Raw genomic sequence first — 16,815 nt, 5'->3', positions numbered from 1 at the left:
ATTATTCTCCAGGATGGAATACATGGAAGTCTATGTAATGGCACCATAATTCACAGAAATATGATTTTGTGTGTGTGTGTGTGTGTGTGCGTGTTTGGGGGGGGTGGGGGGGGGTGTCAGTGAGAGATGAGTGGGGCAGTGAGAGATGAGGGGGGCAGCGAGGTATGAGGGGGGCGGCGGGGGATGATGTATGCTCTTCCGGATGCTGAAGTAAGCTTAATTATATAGTGAGGCTTTATTAAAAAATCTTCAGTAATTTACAGCTTTACACTAATGAAGGGAAGTCTGTGTTGCTGTGGTAACAGGTGAGTGTCATCCTGTTGAGGATATACCCACCTGCATCTCTGCTATGATTACACACACACACACACACACACACACACACTCACACAATCCTAATGAGAAACTGTAGAACAGACTCAGTTTATATCACAATACCTACATTTAGTGATAACATAAAAGTTTAATCTTTTTTATTTAATTTATTTAATTTTATTTCATGTTCACAATGTATTTTTTACTTTTCTTACTTTAATTCTTTTTGTGTTTACTTAAAATGACAATATGAAAATGCCAGCTAAATACTAACAACAAAAAATGTATTATTATTATTATTATTATAATTATTATTACTAAACACATGTACAGTTCTAATGTCTGTCCTTTTTTGAAATATTAGTCATTTTTTGTCCATATTATGAATTTTTATGTCCTTCTGTTTGGGTTCACATGACTCATCCGTCTGAGTTCTTCCTCCAGTCCAGCCAGAGCCTCGTCATCTTCATTATCCTCATCCTCAGAGTCTGTCAGCTCTGGCCGCTCCACACTCTGAACCTCCGAGATCTCCACAGCGGCGCGGGACAGCAGCTGAAACTTGGGGGTCCCGGCAGGGTCTGCAGTACTTGGATGAGAGAAAGTTGGAGTGACTCTTCTGGAGGAACCTGGAGAAACAGGTAGAACAAAACAAATCAAATTCAGAAAGTCCCCACTAAACAGAGTCGATCAGTCAGGGCCTGTTTGGTGAATGAAGGTTTCTTCCTTTAGTTTCAGCACTGAGAGGCTAATGTGGCTTACAAGCAGTGGAAGCTTATAACCCACCAGTTAGCCCCGCACTAAGTGCATAGCTAACACTCGTCTGCAACCGTGTGGAGTTGTTCAGAAATCACTATTAGAGTAGTACTTTTTATATATAAAACGTAAGAAGAAACTGACTCAATATGAATATACACAATATACACTAGTATTGCACTAGTCTAATATGTACAGTAATAAGTTATGAAATAAAAGTATCAAATGTGCTCTTGTTCACAATATGTGCAGTTAGTCTGAGGTAGATAATAAATGAGATGCAGGTACTCAGGGGACAGAATACTGATATAGAAATCTTCCAGATTGTACAGGATATGGACAGAGTAGATGTACAAGATGTAAGTCTATATATCTGAGTACAGATTTGCTACATTGAAGGTGCAGAGGATCAGAGTGAGTCTGTTGGTGTGGATGAGGTGGTGATTGTCCATGGAGATGATGACTCAGTGACAGGCCTACAGAATGATACACCAGCTCTACTGGCTGTTCAGCAGCCTGATGGTCCAGGGGAAGAAACTGTCTTGGAACCGGCTGGTTCTGGACTTTATGGTTCTGTACCTCCTCCCGCTCCGCAGCTGTGAGAACAGACAGTGGCTTGGGTGGGTGGAGTCCTTCAGAATCCTCCTGGTCTTCCTCAGGCAGCAGCTGGTGTATAAATCTAGGAGGTTTGGGAGCTGGACCCCGGTGACATGCTGGGCTGTCTGCACCACCCTCTGCAGAGCTTTCTGCTCAATGGCTGTGCAGTTTCCAGACCAGGTGGTGACGGAGCCTGTTAGATCGCTTTCCAAAGTACATGCGTAGAAAGTTCTGAGGATGCAGGGGTTCATGCCAAAGAGAAAAGGAGAGAGAGATGATAAAGAAAAAAGAAAGGAAGAAACAAGTGAGAGATAAGAGAAAAACAGGGAGAAAGACAGAAAAGGCAAGAGAGAGAGAAAAAACAAAAAAAAAAATCGAGAGAAAGAAAAAAGAGGAAGAAAGAAACAAGTGAGAGAGAGAAGAGAAAAAAATGACAAACGAAAACAGAAAGAGAGAAACCATTCGCCAAATGTGTAGTCTGATCTTCAGAGTCGGACCAAATCAGACTGAACTATAAAACTGCCACAATATCAGGTTCAGCTCAGTTTGGTCAGTTTTTTTCCAGATCAGTGTTAATGTTGTTTTGTTCCACCCAGTCTGTAAAGCTTCTTACAGCCCATTTAGTTTGGCGAATGGTATTGGGTTCATTTCTGCCTGATTCCAGGTTGTTTAGCTGTTCATCTGTCACAGCTGCCGACTGAAAAGCTGCTCAGTGGTGACGACAGTTTGAGAATTCAGTGTAGTTTCATCTTCAGAGTCTGACCAAACCGGCTGCCAGTCAAATGTAAACGTGTCCATTTTGTTTGTGGCAAAGTAAGAAGTAAAAACGTTCAAATAACCTGAGCGTCTCCTACAGCTGTCAAAGTCGTTGCTTAGCAAGAGCGTTTCAGCAAAGTGATACAGTGTTTATGAAAAACCCATGATGTTATGGTAAAATAACCAATCAGCTTTCATGGCTGGAACTAACTGCTGTATAATTCAGTGTACAGCATAAGCCAGGGTGCTTTAATTACAGACTCATACTAAGGAGTCCAGATGCGTTACTCTAAATCACACCTCTGCCGAACGTGTTTATGATTTTCCTGCTTGTTGTGTTTGTCGGGCTATTATTGATGTCACTGTTGCCGTGAATAACACCGCGTCCAACAGGGCGGATGAAGCAGTGGGTAAACAGAGTATTTAGCCTGGCCAAGGATGCGGCAGCAGACAGGCACCGGTATAAAATATTAACGGCGATTTGGCCCTATAAATCTGGATTAAGTCCTGTGGAGTGTTTAGTGTGTCCAGCAGGCCGGGGTTTGGGAGGATGGATGAGGCCTTTATTTGCTGAGATGTCCAGAGAGGATTCAGTGCAGTGTAATTATTGTAGAGGGACAGAAGGAAAGAGGGTGCTGGGGAAGGGAAACAGTAAGGACTACAGCCTGGCTTTAAATGAACATTCCATGCAACTCAGTTTCAGGATCCAATCTTCATGACACACAATTTCAGTGCGACACTTTAGAACTTCAGCTCAATATGAAGAAAACGAAGGTTATAACCGTGAGAAAGACAGCTGGCTTTACCACCAATGGTGAAGATGCAGACATGGTGGACAGCTTTTGCCTGCTTGGATCAATTATTAACAACAAAGGCTGCAGCTGTCAAGAAATTCAACACAGATTGGCACTCAGCAGGACAAGGAGCTTGAAAAGATCTTCAGATGTGATGATGTGTCTTCAAACAAAGAGCTGAACTGTCCAGGTTTTGCAGTTATTTATGGGCATGAAACCTGGACAATAAATAATAACAGTAATGCCTTTCGAGAGAACCTTGGACAGCCAACCTTGGACAGAACCTTGGATCATATCAAGCCTCACCTTTAAGTCAAGCCCATACAGCCAGACTGAAGCTCTTTGGACACATTATGAGAAGAACCAGTTCATTGGAAGGACAATTATGCCTGGATGGAGGCTATCAGAAGAACCAAGAACAAGAAGCCTAAAGATCCAAACACAAGACATTCTGGAGAAACACTATCGAAATGATCACCAGGAGTTGGAACCAGCATGATGGCACTTATTAATAACGCTCATTTTATTACACCTGGCAATTCAAAAAAGAAACAAAGACACATCCAACATATCACTGTTGTAAGAACAAAATCTCACATCTCCAAACTTTGATAACTTTACAGTAGAAACAAAAAACATACTTTACTTTTAATGTAAGTCAATGGAACCAGACTTTTTTCCCAAGGGATTTTGGGCTGTTTCTTTTGGTCCATTCATCATGAAATTTACATACGATATAAAGGGCAACAGGTATTTTAAAATTATGTCAAAACCTGAAAAACGACAAAAATGGAGATATGAGGTTTTCTTCCGATAGCAGCGATATATATGATTTCCCCACTAATTTGCAGTAGCCAGTTGCGACCTAAACACAAATAACTGTTTTTTACAATCTAGTGGCAATTTTCCAACTTGAGGAGTTGATGAGATCAATTCAAACACACAGCCCTCTGTATCTGCCCTGATATTTTATAGATCACTCACCTGGTAGACTCGGCCTTCGGAGCAACATAGCACTGCCAGTGGGTGTGGCTGAATGTAAGCTGTTACTGATTGGCTGGTTATTCATCACTGCAGAAACTAGCTCCTCCTCCGCATAGTGGTGGAGACTGCTGGCCGGTCTCCAACTACCCTGACCTACTGAGAGAGAAAGAGAAACAGAGACCGAGTGAAAGAGGTAAACATGCTGTCTAAAGAAAAAACATGTAATTCCATTTTTGTCCATTTTGATTTTTCTGCATCATTTCAACACTGTCAACGTACACGCACTTAATGTTGGATTTATGTTCTGATACTGTACAGATACTGTAAAATAGTGGTTGGTATAGTGTAGTGGATAACACCTCTGCCTTCTATGCTGTAGACTGGGGTTGAACACCCTACACCATACCAATAAGAGTCCTTGGGCAAGGCTCCTAACACCACCTTCACCTACCTGTATAAAAATGATCAAAGTATAAGTCGCTCTGGATAAAAGTGTCAGTCAAATTCCTTAAATGTAAATGCTTGAGCAAAAAAATAATAAAATATAGCCATCAGGTCCATCAGGTCTTTCTCCCTCCTCTTCTAAATCATACATTATGCTACACTTTATTGATCCTAATAATAAACTGGGCACTTCAGTAAACCGAGAATCACCTCACCTACCTCTAAAAAAGCTGATTCCTGGCCACCCTAGTTAATCATATCAGCTCCACTGTTTCATGTTATGTAGAACCAACAGTGGTGTGGCAAGCTTAAGCATATATTTACAGAGCTTAATACGGCATTTACACAGGCCTTGTTAAAAAAAAAAAAGACACTGTACACTGAGAAAATGGAAAGATGGAGAGGAAGAAGAAATGAATGAATGAAGTATTAGAGATTATTCTTTTAGCCAGTGCAACTCAGAGTTAAACTACAACACACATAGAGAGCAAAGCTCTTCAATAAAGCAGCCTGAACTCAACTCAACTGAGAAAAGGACACAACGATAAAAAGAAAAACATAGTAGAGAGCAAAAAAAGAGATATTCTTTATAAAATACCATGGGATGGCTTTCATATTAGCTCAAAAGTGGTTCATCTTTGCTGGGCTAACAGCAGCTAAAAAGATGATTCACAACTGGTTCAATCCAGATACACGACTCTCTCAACAATGGCTACTCTACTATGATACTGTTTCCCCCGAGCTGACTAATGCAATAATAAATAAAGCTAAATAAGCTACTCTCTCATAAATAAAGGTGCTAAACTGTCTCTTGTCTCTGGGGTGGGACCCTCAAGGGTCCATCTCAGTACCTTTAGTCAGGGAACATAACTGAACCGCCTCCAGGCCTTTATTCTACTGTTCTGTTTAAAAACATTTGGTTATGAAAAGATACAAATACCAACTTCACAACTGGACCTTAAAACCACTGCTGTACCTTTGAGGGAACATTTACATTGTTTGTACCTTGATGAATGAAAAATGTACCTGCACATAATCTTTATTTCTAATAAATACATTTCACCTGTTACATAAACGTCCGCCTGATGATGTTTCAGTCTGGGCTATTTGAGGTCATTTGGGGAAATTATGTTGACTTTACCTTGTACAAACCAGCCAGTCAAATCTAATCTGTTCAAATTAATCCAGCTTGAATAGGGCTAAAGATACATTTTTACCCTTTTAGCCAGAAAAAGAAGCCAAACCAAGGTAAGATTTTTAAAATAACCAATTACTTCGCTACCAATTGCTTTTCGCTGATTGTCCTCCTCTTCTGATGAGTCATTTCTGTTGTCTGAGGAATCCATTCTCTCGACCATATTAATGATTTGAGGAGGCAACTACAGTAACATGGCTGCAGTAAAATAGCAGAGACAGCAGTCGTGGTTACATTTTTTCATTTTAGCCAGTGTTTCTCTTATGTTATTAAGAGCCTATATTTTGTTTTCTCTACATTTCATCAGAAATGAAGAGAAATCAAATTTATACAGATTTCATACTCGGTGTCTGAAGGATTACTTGATTCAGTGTTACATTAGAATTAATCCATTAGCTTTGTGCAAACTGCAAGCCTAGAACATCACAAATTGTAGCTATGTGCGGTAACTTTGTCTGCGTTCATAGATACGTGTATCATACAGCGTCAGAAACCATGTAAGCAAGTCTGTTTGAGAGCTCTGTCCCTTGACTTAACTGGGCATTGTTGGGAAAGAGGGATGCATCAGTTCACAAGGTTTTGCACTCTGACCACTCTGACCTATGCTGGTCAGGCATGTCGAGGTCTGTCTACTCCTTTTCACGTTCACTAGTGAGTTCTTCCTCTCTCGACAATGTTGTCGGCCTCCATCAAGGGTACCAGGAAAGATGGTCTAATTTAGTACATTGTGGCGTGTCACACAGCCAAACCAGGCGAGTTTACGCTGCTTCACTGTTACCAAAAAAGGTTCACACCAGGGAGGTGACCATGCTTTGTACTTTGGCCCAATCCCACTTCTTATTTTTATCCCTACCCCTTGTTTTCTAGTGTTGCCCTTTGGAACTGAGTTACAGGGTTAGTGGTTGAAATCTACCCTAAGAAATGGGATCCTCAAATAAAAAGAGCATCACTTCATTAACAGCTGCTAGTGCTGCTCTGTAGGTGAACCTGCCCGTCTGCAGTGACAGCAGAGGAGGGTTAAGTTCAGCTGCTCACTGCTGGGCTTTAGAAACATTTAGGTCATCATATGCCTTCAAAGAGGGGGGCAATTATTTATTATCACCCACCCCTAATTCTTCAGTGATATGAAGCTGAAGTCAGATATTCTCCAGATTCTTGTTCAAAATTTCCTGTGCCACCTTGTCTGATGCTCTGATGTCTGAAGTCTGAAGCACCAGAATGTAACTTCTGCACCATTTAAGATGGAACTGGAGATTCAGCTAGCTAGCTACCAAGACATCAGCACTACAAGCGATTTTTATGCATGTTATGAAGAAAATTGTATTGTATTATTATTTTATTAAACGTAAGAAAATTCTCACATTTGTGGGTTTCTTTGGTCTCTTGGCACCATCTTCCCATTTATTTCCTCATTACTCTCTGTTTGAAGTATGCTTCTGACAAACCTCAGTTTGAAGGGCCATGTAACCCCAACACTTCACCCTACCCCTCCATCTCGATAAAAAACAGGACCCTACCCCTAGCCATGAACGCGCAAAACAGAGGGGTAGGGCTAAGTGGTAGGGGTGAGGGGTGAAATGGGACTGGGCCTTTGTCATTAATCTTATGTGTGTGTGAATCCTCTTCTCTGTGTCTTGGAGCAGTGTCCGTGTCCAGGATGGAAACTACGAGTGTCCTCTAGAGCCGGTTCTTGGTTGTGAAGCTGACAGCGAGACAGTGGCCACCGCTGCTCTTGCAATCTTGATTTCTGTGCAGATGCCATCTTAGGACAGGATGGTTTTCAGGTAGTTGAAGCTTGAAGTTCTCCATCATGTCCACTGAGATAGCGGCCGAGAGTGATTTTCCAACTGTGGCTCAGAGGCTTCTTGGGCTGCTTGGGTGACGATACATCACAGCTATGATGCAGCCTAGACCGCCCACTTGAGTGACTCTGTATCACTGCTACGAGGCTCTCCGGACTGGGGTCCTGATCGAGGTGACATCACAGCCTGGGCCGGCTGCTTGATTGACGCTGTACTGCAGCTGTGGGGCTGCCTGGACCGATAGTGGTAGGCTGTGTGTGTGTGTGTGTTCTATGTTATGTATTGCTGATTGTGTCTTTTGGTACTTTTTGATCGGAAAGTGTGTTTGAGCATATGAAAGGTGCGATGTATCTAAAAGTGATGATAATGCATCCTTGACGGAAACCAAGATGGAAGACCATCCTTATTTGAGTGTTTAGGAACTGCGTCTCAATGACCTGGACGGGACCCTGCTTATGTTGAAGCTTCTCCTGACTTGCCAGAGCCTGTCATTCGTAGAAAACGGTTCTTGCAGACTTTGGCTTTAAGAAAAAGAGAGTGATGTAGAAGACAGGCAGACAGTGACTGTGGATGTGGTAGTTTTGAGGTTAAAGTGTGTGTCTCTTCTCTCTTTCTTAAACGACTGCTATAATTAAACCATTTTCCAGCTGGCTGCTCACTGCCCTTGTCACTGCGCTCAGGGGAGAAGGAGCTGTAGAGACAGACCAATAAAACCTGTTAGATCTTGGCACTCCAACGAATAATAAAAAAAGAAAGGAAGCAGTGAAAAAAAAAGAATGAGAGGAAATAACGATGGAGAGGTTCGCCACACAAAAGACGATGAGGAAAAAATGGAATGAAGGAGAAACGCTGTGAGGGGAAATATCACTCTGACCTTTTCCCTCTTTCATTAACACTGCTCCTCGATTATCGTCACACTTGATGTACAGCATCTAACAACAAGACCATTTTGCTTCTGTTTGTCTCCTCTTGCACACTTGAGCTCCCTTATATTATAACGACGGACGTTTTTCAGATGTGGTTTTATTCTTCTGGAGAAATATTAGTGTTTACACTCTAACTAATGTTCTCTTAAGAGTGTCTCATTAATGGTGGGCTGCTGGAGGAAGAGACTGGGAGGATAAATGGTTTTATGAGAGAAGTATAAGTTGCACAGATCTATTAACTCACAGCGCTTTTTATTGGACAGTCCATCTAAGCATAGAATAATTATGCGTCTAAATAACAATCAAGTATAAATAACAACAATAAATAATCAAGGTGCTCATAGGTGTGCAGCAGAGCTACTTCAGGGACATCCAGCAAAAAACAACCTGGAGTGTTAGCATGATTTGGTGAGAGTTTCAAAAATATCAAAGAGATTTCAGTCGCAATCTCATTATCATTATATTATTTTCAACATCATTAGAGATTTCAGCCATATTCTTTGCTAACAGGCACATAAATAAAGCACACAATCACGTAGTTTCCATAGACAAACTTTGCCAGAGCTCAGTGACTTTCAATGAAGCATCATAATGGGATGCCTCCTTCCCAACAAGTCAAATGTCAAAATTCCCAACATGTCAAATTCCTGCCCTGCTAGAGCTTCCCCTGTCAACCGTAAGTGCTGTTATATGAAATGGAAACATGTAGGGGCAATACCAGGCAATTTGAGCCACTGAAGCACATTAAAATCATTTGTCCTCTGTTACACTTACAAGCAAGTTGCAAACAGACTCTGGAAGCAATACTAGGAGCTGTGTGGATTGGATTTCCTTAGCAACCATGCCAACCAAACAGCTGCACACAAGCCTAAGATGGAATCTGGAGTGGTGTAAAGAAGTGGTTCTCAAACTGGTGCTCGGGGTCCCCCAGATGGCCCACAATTTGGCTCTTTCCTTACATGCTGCAAACTGGGCTAGGGCAAAAATCCAGCCCTTTTGGGGGGCATTATATTATACTGCCACTGGCAGTCTGACAGATGAATCTGGTTTTGGGGGATAAGGGAGAAAGCTACCAGCCTGAATACAGAGTGGCAACCGTAAAGTTTGGTGGAGGAGGAATAATGGGCTGTTCTTCATGGTTCCAGTGAATGGAAATCATATTGCCGCTTCAAACTTCAGGGTAACAGTCTGGAAAAGGGCCTTTCCACAAAGTAAGGTTAATAAAGAAACAACGTGTGTCATTTGGTTTGGACTTGCACATTTGGGATGCACTGGAACGTTAACTGAGGGCCAGGCCTTAATGCCTGATCTCACTAATGTTGTTGTAATGAAGCAAATTACTGCAGCAATGTTCCAACATCTAGAATAAAGCAATCCCAGAACAGTAGAGGCCATTACTACAGCAAAGGAGGACAAACTCACTATTAACACCCTTGGCTTTGGAATAAGATACTCAATAAGCACATATGGATGTGATGTTCAGGCGTCCACACACTTTTGGCCATATAGTGCAAGCAAGTCTATTAGAAATCACTTAACAACTCGACTTGGTTTAAAGCGAATGATGACCTAGGCATGCAGTTAACCCCATGCTAACCTAGAAACTATAAGCTTGCATTACATGTTAGCTTGTTGTTGCCTGTTACAACATCATAAAAAAGCAAATGTCTTTTCTGATCTTCTAAGTGGGAAAACTAGATTTTTTTACCATCTATTCGCCTGAGCTTGTGTTTGCTAAGTGAATGAAAAAGATCATATTTTGCATCCAGTTGCACCAACTGAACGTAAATTTGATCGTAAGTTGGAGTGTAAAGTCTGTCTTAAATCTTATGTTGAGTAAGTAGTTGGTTTAAAACTAGCAAAACAGAATTTTGGTTGCACCACAGACACAGTACATCTAAACTAGTGATCGCAGATCAAAACACTGTCGCACAGGATGATGTTTTCACTCAGCCAAACAGTAAACAGGAAAATAAACAGGAAACCATGCACTTCGATCTCCATGTGCAGTCAAATTTCTCTTTTTTGTGCTACGTTTACTTTGCTTTAAGTGTGTCAGTCATATTACTTATAATTCAGAAAAAGACTGTGTTTTACAATAAAGTGGTGTCCTCAAAGCGTCCGTCTCTCGTATGTGTGTTTATTCTGTTCTGCTGCTGAAATTTTTCCGATGTTCAAACTGGGTCTTGTACAAATATTTTAACAGCACTTTTACATCATTGTCCATTTTTATCAGCTCTACTTACTGTATAGATGCACTTTGTAGTTCTACAATTACAGACTGTAGTCCATCTGTTTCTCTGGTACTTTGTTACCCCCTTTTACCCTGTTCTTCAGTGGTCAGGACCCCCATGGACCCTCAGAGCAGGTATTATTTGGGTAGTGGATCATTCAAAGCACTGCAGTAACACTGACGTGGTGGTGGTATGTTAGTGTGGAGTTTTTAAACACTGTGTCCACTCACTGTCCACTCTATTAGATACTCCTACCTTGTCAGTCCACCTTGTAGATGTACAACCCCAATTCCAATGAAGTTGGGACGTTGTGTAAAACATAAATACAAACAGAATACGGTGATTTGCAAATCCTTTTCAACCTATATTCAATTGAATACACTACAAAGACAAGATATTTAATGTTCAAATGGATAAACTTTATTGTTTTCTGCAAATATTCACTCATTTTGAATTTGATACCTGCAACATGTTCCAAAGAAGTTGGGACAGGGGCATGTTTACCACTGTGTTACATCACCTTTCCTTTTAACACCAGTCAATAAGCGTTTGGGAACTGAGGACACTAATTGTTGAAGGTTTGTAGGTGGAATTCTTTCCTATTCTTGCTTGTTGTACAACTTCATTTGCTCAACATTCCGGGGTCTCTGTTGTCGTATTTTACGCTTCATAATACGCCACACATTTTCAATGGGAGGCAGATCTGGACTGCAGCCAGGCCAGTCTAGTACCCACACTCTTTTACTATGAAGCTACGCTGTTGTAACACGTGCAGAATGTGGCTTGGCATTGTCTTGCTGAAATAAGCAGGACGTCCCTGAAAAAGACGTTACTTGGATGGCAGCAGATGTTGCTCCAAAACCTGTATGTACCTTTCAGCATTAATGGTGCCTTCACAGATGTGCAAGTTACCCATGCCATGGGCGCTAACACACCCCCATACCATCAGAGATGCTGGGTTTTGAACTTGATATGTGCTGATAACAATCCGGACAGTCCTTTTCCTCTTTGGCCTGGAGGACACGACGTCCATGATTTCCAAAAACAATTTGAAATGTGGACTCATCAGACCACAGGACAATTTTCCGCTTTGCATCAGTCCATCTCAGATGAGCTCGGGCCCAGAGAAGCCGGCGGCGTTTCTGGGTGTTGTTGATATATGGCTTTCGCTTTGCATGGCAGAGCTTTAACTTTCACTTGTAGATGGAGCGACGAACTGTGTTCACTGACAATGGTTTTCTGAAGTGTTCCTGAGCCCATGCGGTAATATCCGTTACAGAATGATGTCGGTTTTTAATGCAGTGCTGCCTGAGGGATCGAAGGTCACGGGCATTCAATGTTGGTTTTCTGCCTTGCCACTTACTTGCAGAGATTTCTCCAGATTCTCTGAATCTTTTGATGATATTATGGACTGTAGATGATGAAATCCCTGAATTCCTTGCAATTGCATGTTGAGAAACGTTGTTCTTAAACTGTTGGACTATTTGCTCTCGCAGTTGTTCACAAAGTGGTGAACCTTGCCCCATCCTTCTTTGTGACTGACTGAGCCTTTTAGGGATGCTCCCTTTATACAGTCATGACACTCACCTGTTTCCAATTAACCTGTTCACCTGTGGAATGTTCCAAACAGGTGTTTTTTGAGCATTCCTCAACTTTCCCAGTCTTTTGTTGCCCCTGTCCCAACTTCTTTGGAACGTGTTGTAGGCATCAAATTCAAAATGAGTGAATAAAAGTTCAATAACAATATCCGTTTGAATATTAAATATCTTGTCTCTGTAGTGTATTCAATTGAATATAGGTTGAAAAGGATTTGCAAATCATCGTATTCTGTTTTTATTTGTTATGTGTTACACAACGTCCCAACTTCATTGGAATTGGTGTTGTAAAGTCAGAGACAATAGCTCATCTGCTACTGCACAGTTTGTGTTAGTCATCGTCTAGTCCTTCATCAGTGGTCACAGGACGCCACCCACAGGACGCTGTTGGCTGGACATTTTTGGTTGGTGGACTGTTCTCAGTCCAGCAGTGACACCGAGGTGTTTAAAAACTCCAGCAACACTGCTGTGTCTGTTCCATTCAGACCAGCACAACACACACCAACACACCAACACCACATCAGTGCTACTGCAGTGCTGAGAATGATCCACCTCCCAAATAGTACCTGCTCTGTGAGGGTCCATGGGGTTCCTGACCACTGAACAATAGGGTAAAAGGGGGTAACAAAGTATCAGAGAAACAGATGGACTACAGTCTGTAACTGTAGAACTACAAAGTGCACCTATACACTAAGTGAAGCTGATAAAATGGACAATGAGCGTAGAAACAAAGAGGTGGTCATAATTCTAGTCTAGAAGAAACAGCTTCTTCTAAAGAGTGCCATCAGTCTGAGAAAAGATTTATACTTTTCATACACTTTCCCACTTGCTGTTTAAGTGAAAGGGTGCTGAGGGTAAGAGCTGAACAATACAGCATGTCAGAGTTGCTGTGGGAGAGAATAATGCATGGCTTGTCTAAAGCTGCTTGATTGAGGACAAGAATAACCTTGGCGGTACAGAGCAAATGTGTTCTGTACAGTGAATTAGAATCAGCACAGTCGGGCGACAATTTGGATTTGATTGCGAACACACAGACACACGCGCACACAGAGACACACATGCCTATTTAATCACAGCAAATAAGGAGAACAGAGGGTACAAGAACACCATCAACCATGACGTAAGGGAAGAACCCCCTAAGGTAACATATTTCCTCCATTTCTATGGTAATGCTGTCCACACTCACTCACTCTGGTCTCAGGTGTCCATAAACTGTCCCTCTAGACAGAGAAATAGATGTCTTTCATTTTCTGCATTACTTATTAAACAGCTCCTCTCCATGTGGAACAATAACACTGAACGAAATGCAACTTGCGGCACAGTTGTGGTCCAACAAATTGTTATCTTACCATCTAATCCTCTGCAAGTCGAGTGCTACACAGGTTTTGTTGAGCTGAAATTACATCCTTGTCTCGTTTGTGTACCAACCAGGGTATAAATTTAATGGTGGCCATGTGGCAGTTGCCACCAGCACATCAATTTGGCCGTAATGATACATACATTTTAGAAAGTTTTGATGCCAGTTTGGCCAGAATGTCCAAAAACCTGCTAAACAAGTACTGTAAGTCACTGGGAAATAGTAGGGTTGTAATTAATGATTATTTCTTTCATTAATTCTGTTAATCAACTAATCAGACCATTCAGCCTTATATGAACATTATAGAGGCTTTTTAAACTAAACAGTAGAAGCCATATCGCCTGCTACACTTCCTGTAGTGTATTACAGTCTGTCAGAGTGACTGTGTGGATCATATGAACATTATAGAGGCTTTTTAAATGAAACAGTCGAAACCATATCGCCCCCTGCGCGTCCTGCAGTGTATTACAGTCTGTCAGAGTGACTGTGTGGATCATATGAACATTATAGAGGCTTTTTAAATGAAACAGTAGAAACCATATCGCCCCCTGCGCGCCCTGCAGTGTATTACAGTCTGTCAGAATCACTGTGTGCATCAAAAGATTATAGAAGGGTTATAAAAGGGTTAAAAAGCATGTGTCCATATTTTTTCAAAGGATCTAAAGCCTGAGACTGGTTTATGGCCTATATGTCTGGTCAGATGGTCTTAAATCCTCCCTCAGAAACACATGATATTAAAGGTCAAATGGCCTTTCCACTAAATGAACTTTAAGACCTTGTACTAACCTGTCTTTAGCTCCTGAGAGTGTGAGCACCTCTCTGTAGGGGTGTGAGGTGGAGCTGGGCTTGGCTGGACAGAGCTGAGGTCGAGTCCCAGAGTGAGAAATCCCTCCAGGCCCTGGTAGTGCTGGGATTCGCTGGCCTTTCGCTGGGCAAGAGAGATTAGAGCCTGCAAAGGAGAGAGAGAGTCTAGCAGTGGTACAAATCCAGCAATTCAAGTGGATCAGCACACAGTTCGAGCTCTGCTATCTTTTGGTGTTTGGAGTACCTTTGGTGGACAAGTTTTTCTTGCATCATGAAATTTAATTATACTAGTATGATTAAGAATTAGATACTTTACTAAATTACAAGTGATTCTTGCTTATTCAAGTAACTTAGAGCTTTCCTATCCACATACATCTTCTTCTAACATTTTAACATACAGTAGATGTTATATTTTTAAGAGCTTTTAAACTCGAGTTACAGGAATTTAAAACAGCGCCTCGTTTACATTTATGACGTCTGTGAGCACAAACAGCCAATGTGCTGATCCGCTCGCCAACCAGTCAGAATTCTGTAGCAGTAATGTTAACGTCCTGCCAACCAAAACCCGTTTGCTGTAGAAAAATGAAATGTACAGGCAAGTTTTCTTTGCTTTTTTAGTGAAATACAAGCTTCTGTTTTCTAAAAGTAAAGGAAAGTTCTGGGAAAGTGATTAGAAACTATTTTAACTTCTCATTTTTAGCTGTTTAGCTCCATTCACCCCATTCATTGAGGACTCGCTCACGGGCGCCCTCTGCTGTTTAGCAGTCCTGTTTTTGATGTAACAGGAGAAATAGGAAGTGGCCAGGCTCCTCATAAACCAGCTTAAACTACAGCACCATGGCTACATCACTAAATCAGCAATGTACGCTGCATGTCTAACCCACTTCAGGATAGGTTGAAGAGTAACTCCACGAAAAAGACTTTTTCATTAACAGCTGAAATGCACTGCTCTATAATAATAATATACACAGCCTTGTGTGAAATGTGAACACATCTTTCCAAACTGTAAAAATATCATTTTTATTGTGGTCAGTTCCGCCTCTGCGGCGCCCCTCTGGTTCAACTCTGCTACAGGCGCAGATGACGTGTCTTTGTACCACAGAATGATGACAAGGCACAGAATGCAAATTAGTCAAACAACGTTACCGCCCCCTGATGACGCCCTACTCGTGCCACCCTCATAAATATGAAAGCATAGGAGCCGAGAGTGGACAGATAACCAGACTCACACGCTGAGCTAAATACCCCCAGCACCACCTCACAAGGTTGTTATGATTAGCACATTTATTCATAATGTTCAATGTGTTATTATGTAACCCGAAGGGCAGATTAAGTGAGGATTCTTGCAAGTCTCCATAAAGCTGCCAGTAAGAGCCATGAGCAGCTTGCAGATCATAAGGATTTAGGGACACTGCAGCAAACCCTGGATAATAGGCACTTTATACATTTGGAATTCAGGGCATCTAAGAAATCAGGACACAGGTTATGTCGAATATGGACCTGCTGAACAGAAAAGGCGAGCGGTCATGGTTTTAGGGAATGTTCCATCGTTCGGCGCCTCTGGCATTCACTGCTAATCATTTTCTGGCACTACATTAACTCAGTGGCTTGAGTCAGTGGCTCATACCGTTAAGGTATGAGAAAAATCATCAAACTCGTAAGACTTTCATTTGGAAAAGTGCCATTTGATTCTCTCTCCATATTTTCTTGTAGCTAAGGTTGGCAATAAAAACACAGCAGGTCAGTCCACCTGGTTTTCCTCCCAGCCTCACCTCCAAAAGCAGACGGCACTGCAGTGCCCCTCCCATTTTGGAGCCAGGGGTGGAAATACTAGGGTGCAGTTACTCTTTAAGTTTGAGATTCTCGTTAATGAACTTAATGAAGGCTGAGCTTCTGCACTGCAAAAAATAGCATCTTGTCAAGTAAATGATCTTAAATCTAGTCAATAAATCCAATATTTCTCCTGTTTAGGTTGTTGTAAGCTTATTTTATGATTATGTAACTTATTTTCAAACATTTGTCCTTGTTTTAATTGATTGTATTAAGTAAAATTATCTCAATATATTAGCAGATAATTTAGCTTATTTTAGGAAATGTGCTTGAAAAAGTTAATTTAACTGCCATTTATTCTATTATCTAAAAGACAACTTGCTGCTGATCTACTGGGATTTTCACACACAACCATCTCTAGGGTTTACAGAGGATGGTCCGAAAAAGAGAAGATATCCAGTGAGAGGCAGTTGTGTGGATGAAAATGCC

The 16,815-nt window shown here is 41.5% G+C and overlaps 1 protein-coding gene across 3 annotated transcripts in view; it reads right to left on the bottom strand.

Moving 5' to 3' along the window:
* Positions 1 to 551: 551 nt before the first annotated feature.
* Positions 552 to 16,815, bottom strand: part of zbbx (zinc finger, B-box domain containing) — a 90,919-nt gene continuing 74,655 nt past the window's right edge. Inside the window, exons 16-18 of one of the 3 annotated variants that reach the window (XM_017723606.2) lie at positions 14,539 to 14,701; positions 4,200 to 4,355; positions 552 to 941 (exon numbers count right to left, since the gene is read on the bottom strand). In XM_017723606.2, the coding sequence (XP_017579095.1) occupies positions 706 to 941; positions 4,200 to 4,355; positions 14,539 to 14,701 (555 nt within the window). In that variant the 3' untranslated portion in view covers positions 552 to 705. Of the gene's footprint in view, positions 942 to 1,621; positions 1,897 to 4,199; positions 4,356 to 14,538; positions 14,702 to 16,815 lie in introns of those variants that run through there. The other 2 variants (XM_037539857.1, XM_017723607.2) reach the window with 2 other exon arrangements.

The sequence above is a fragment of the Pygocentrus nattereri genome, chromosome 7 (assembly GCF_015220715.1).
Source record: "Pygocentrus nattereri isolate fPygNat1 chromosome 7, fPygNat1.pri, whole genome shotgun sequence".
In the NCBI taxonomy this organism is placed as follows: domain Eukaryota; kingdom Metazoa; phylum Chordata; class Actinopteri; order Characiformes; family Serrasalmidae; genus Pygocentrus; species Pygocentrus nattereri.
This window is presented reverse-complemented; position numbering and strand designations above follow the sequence as displayed.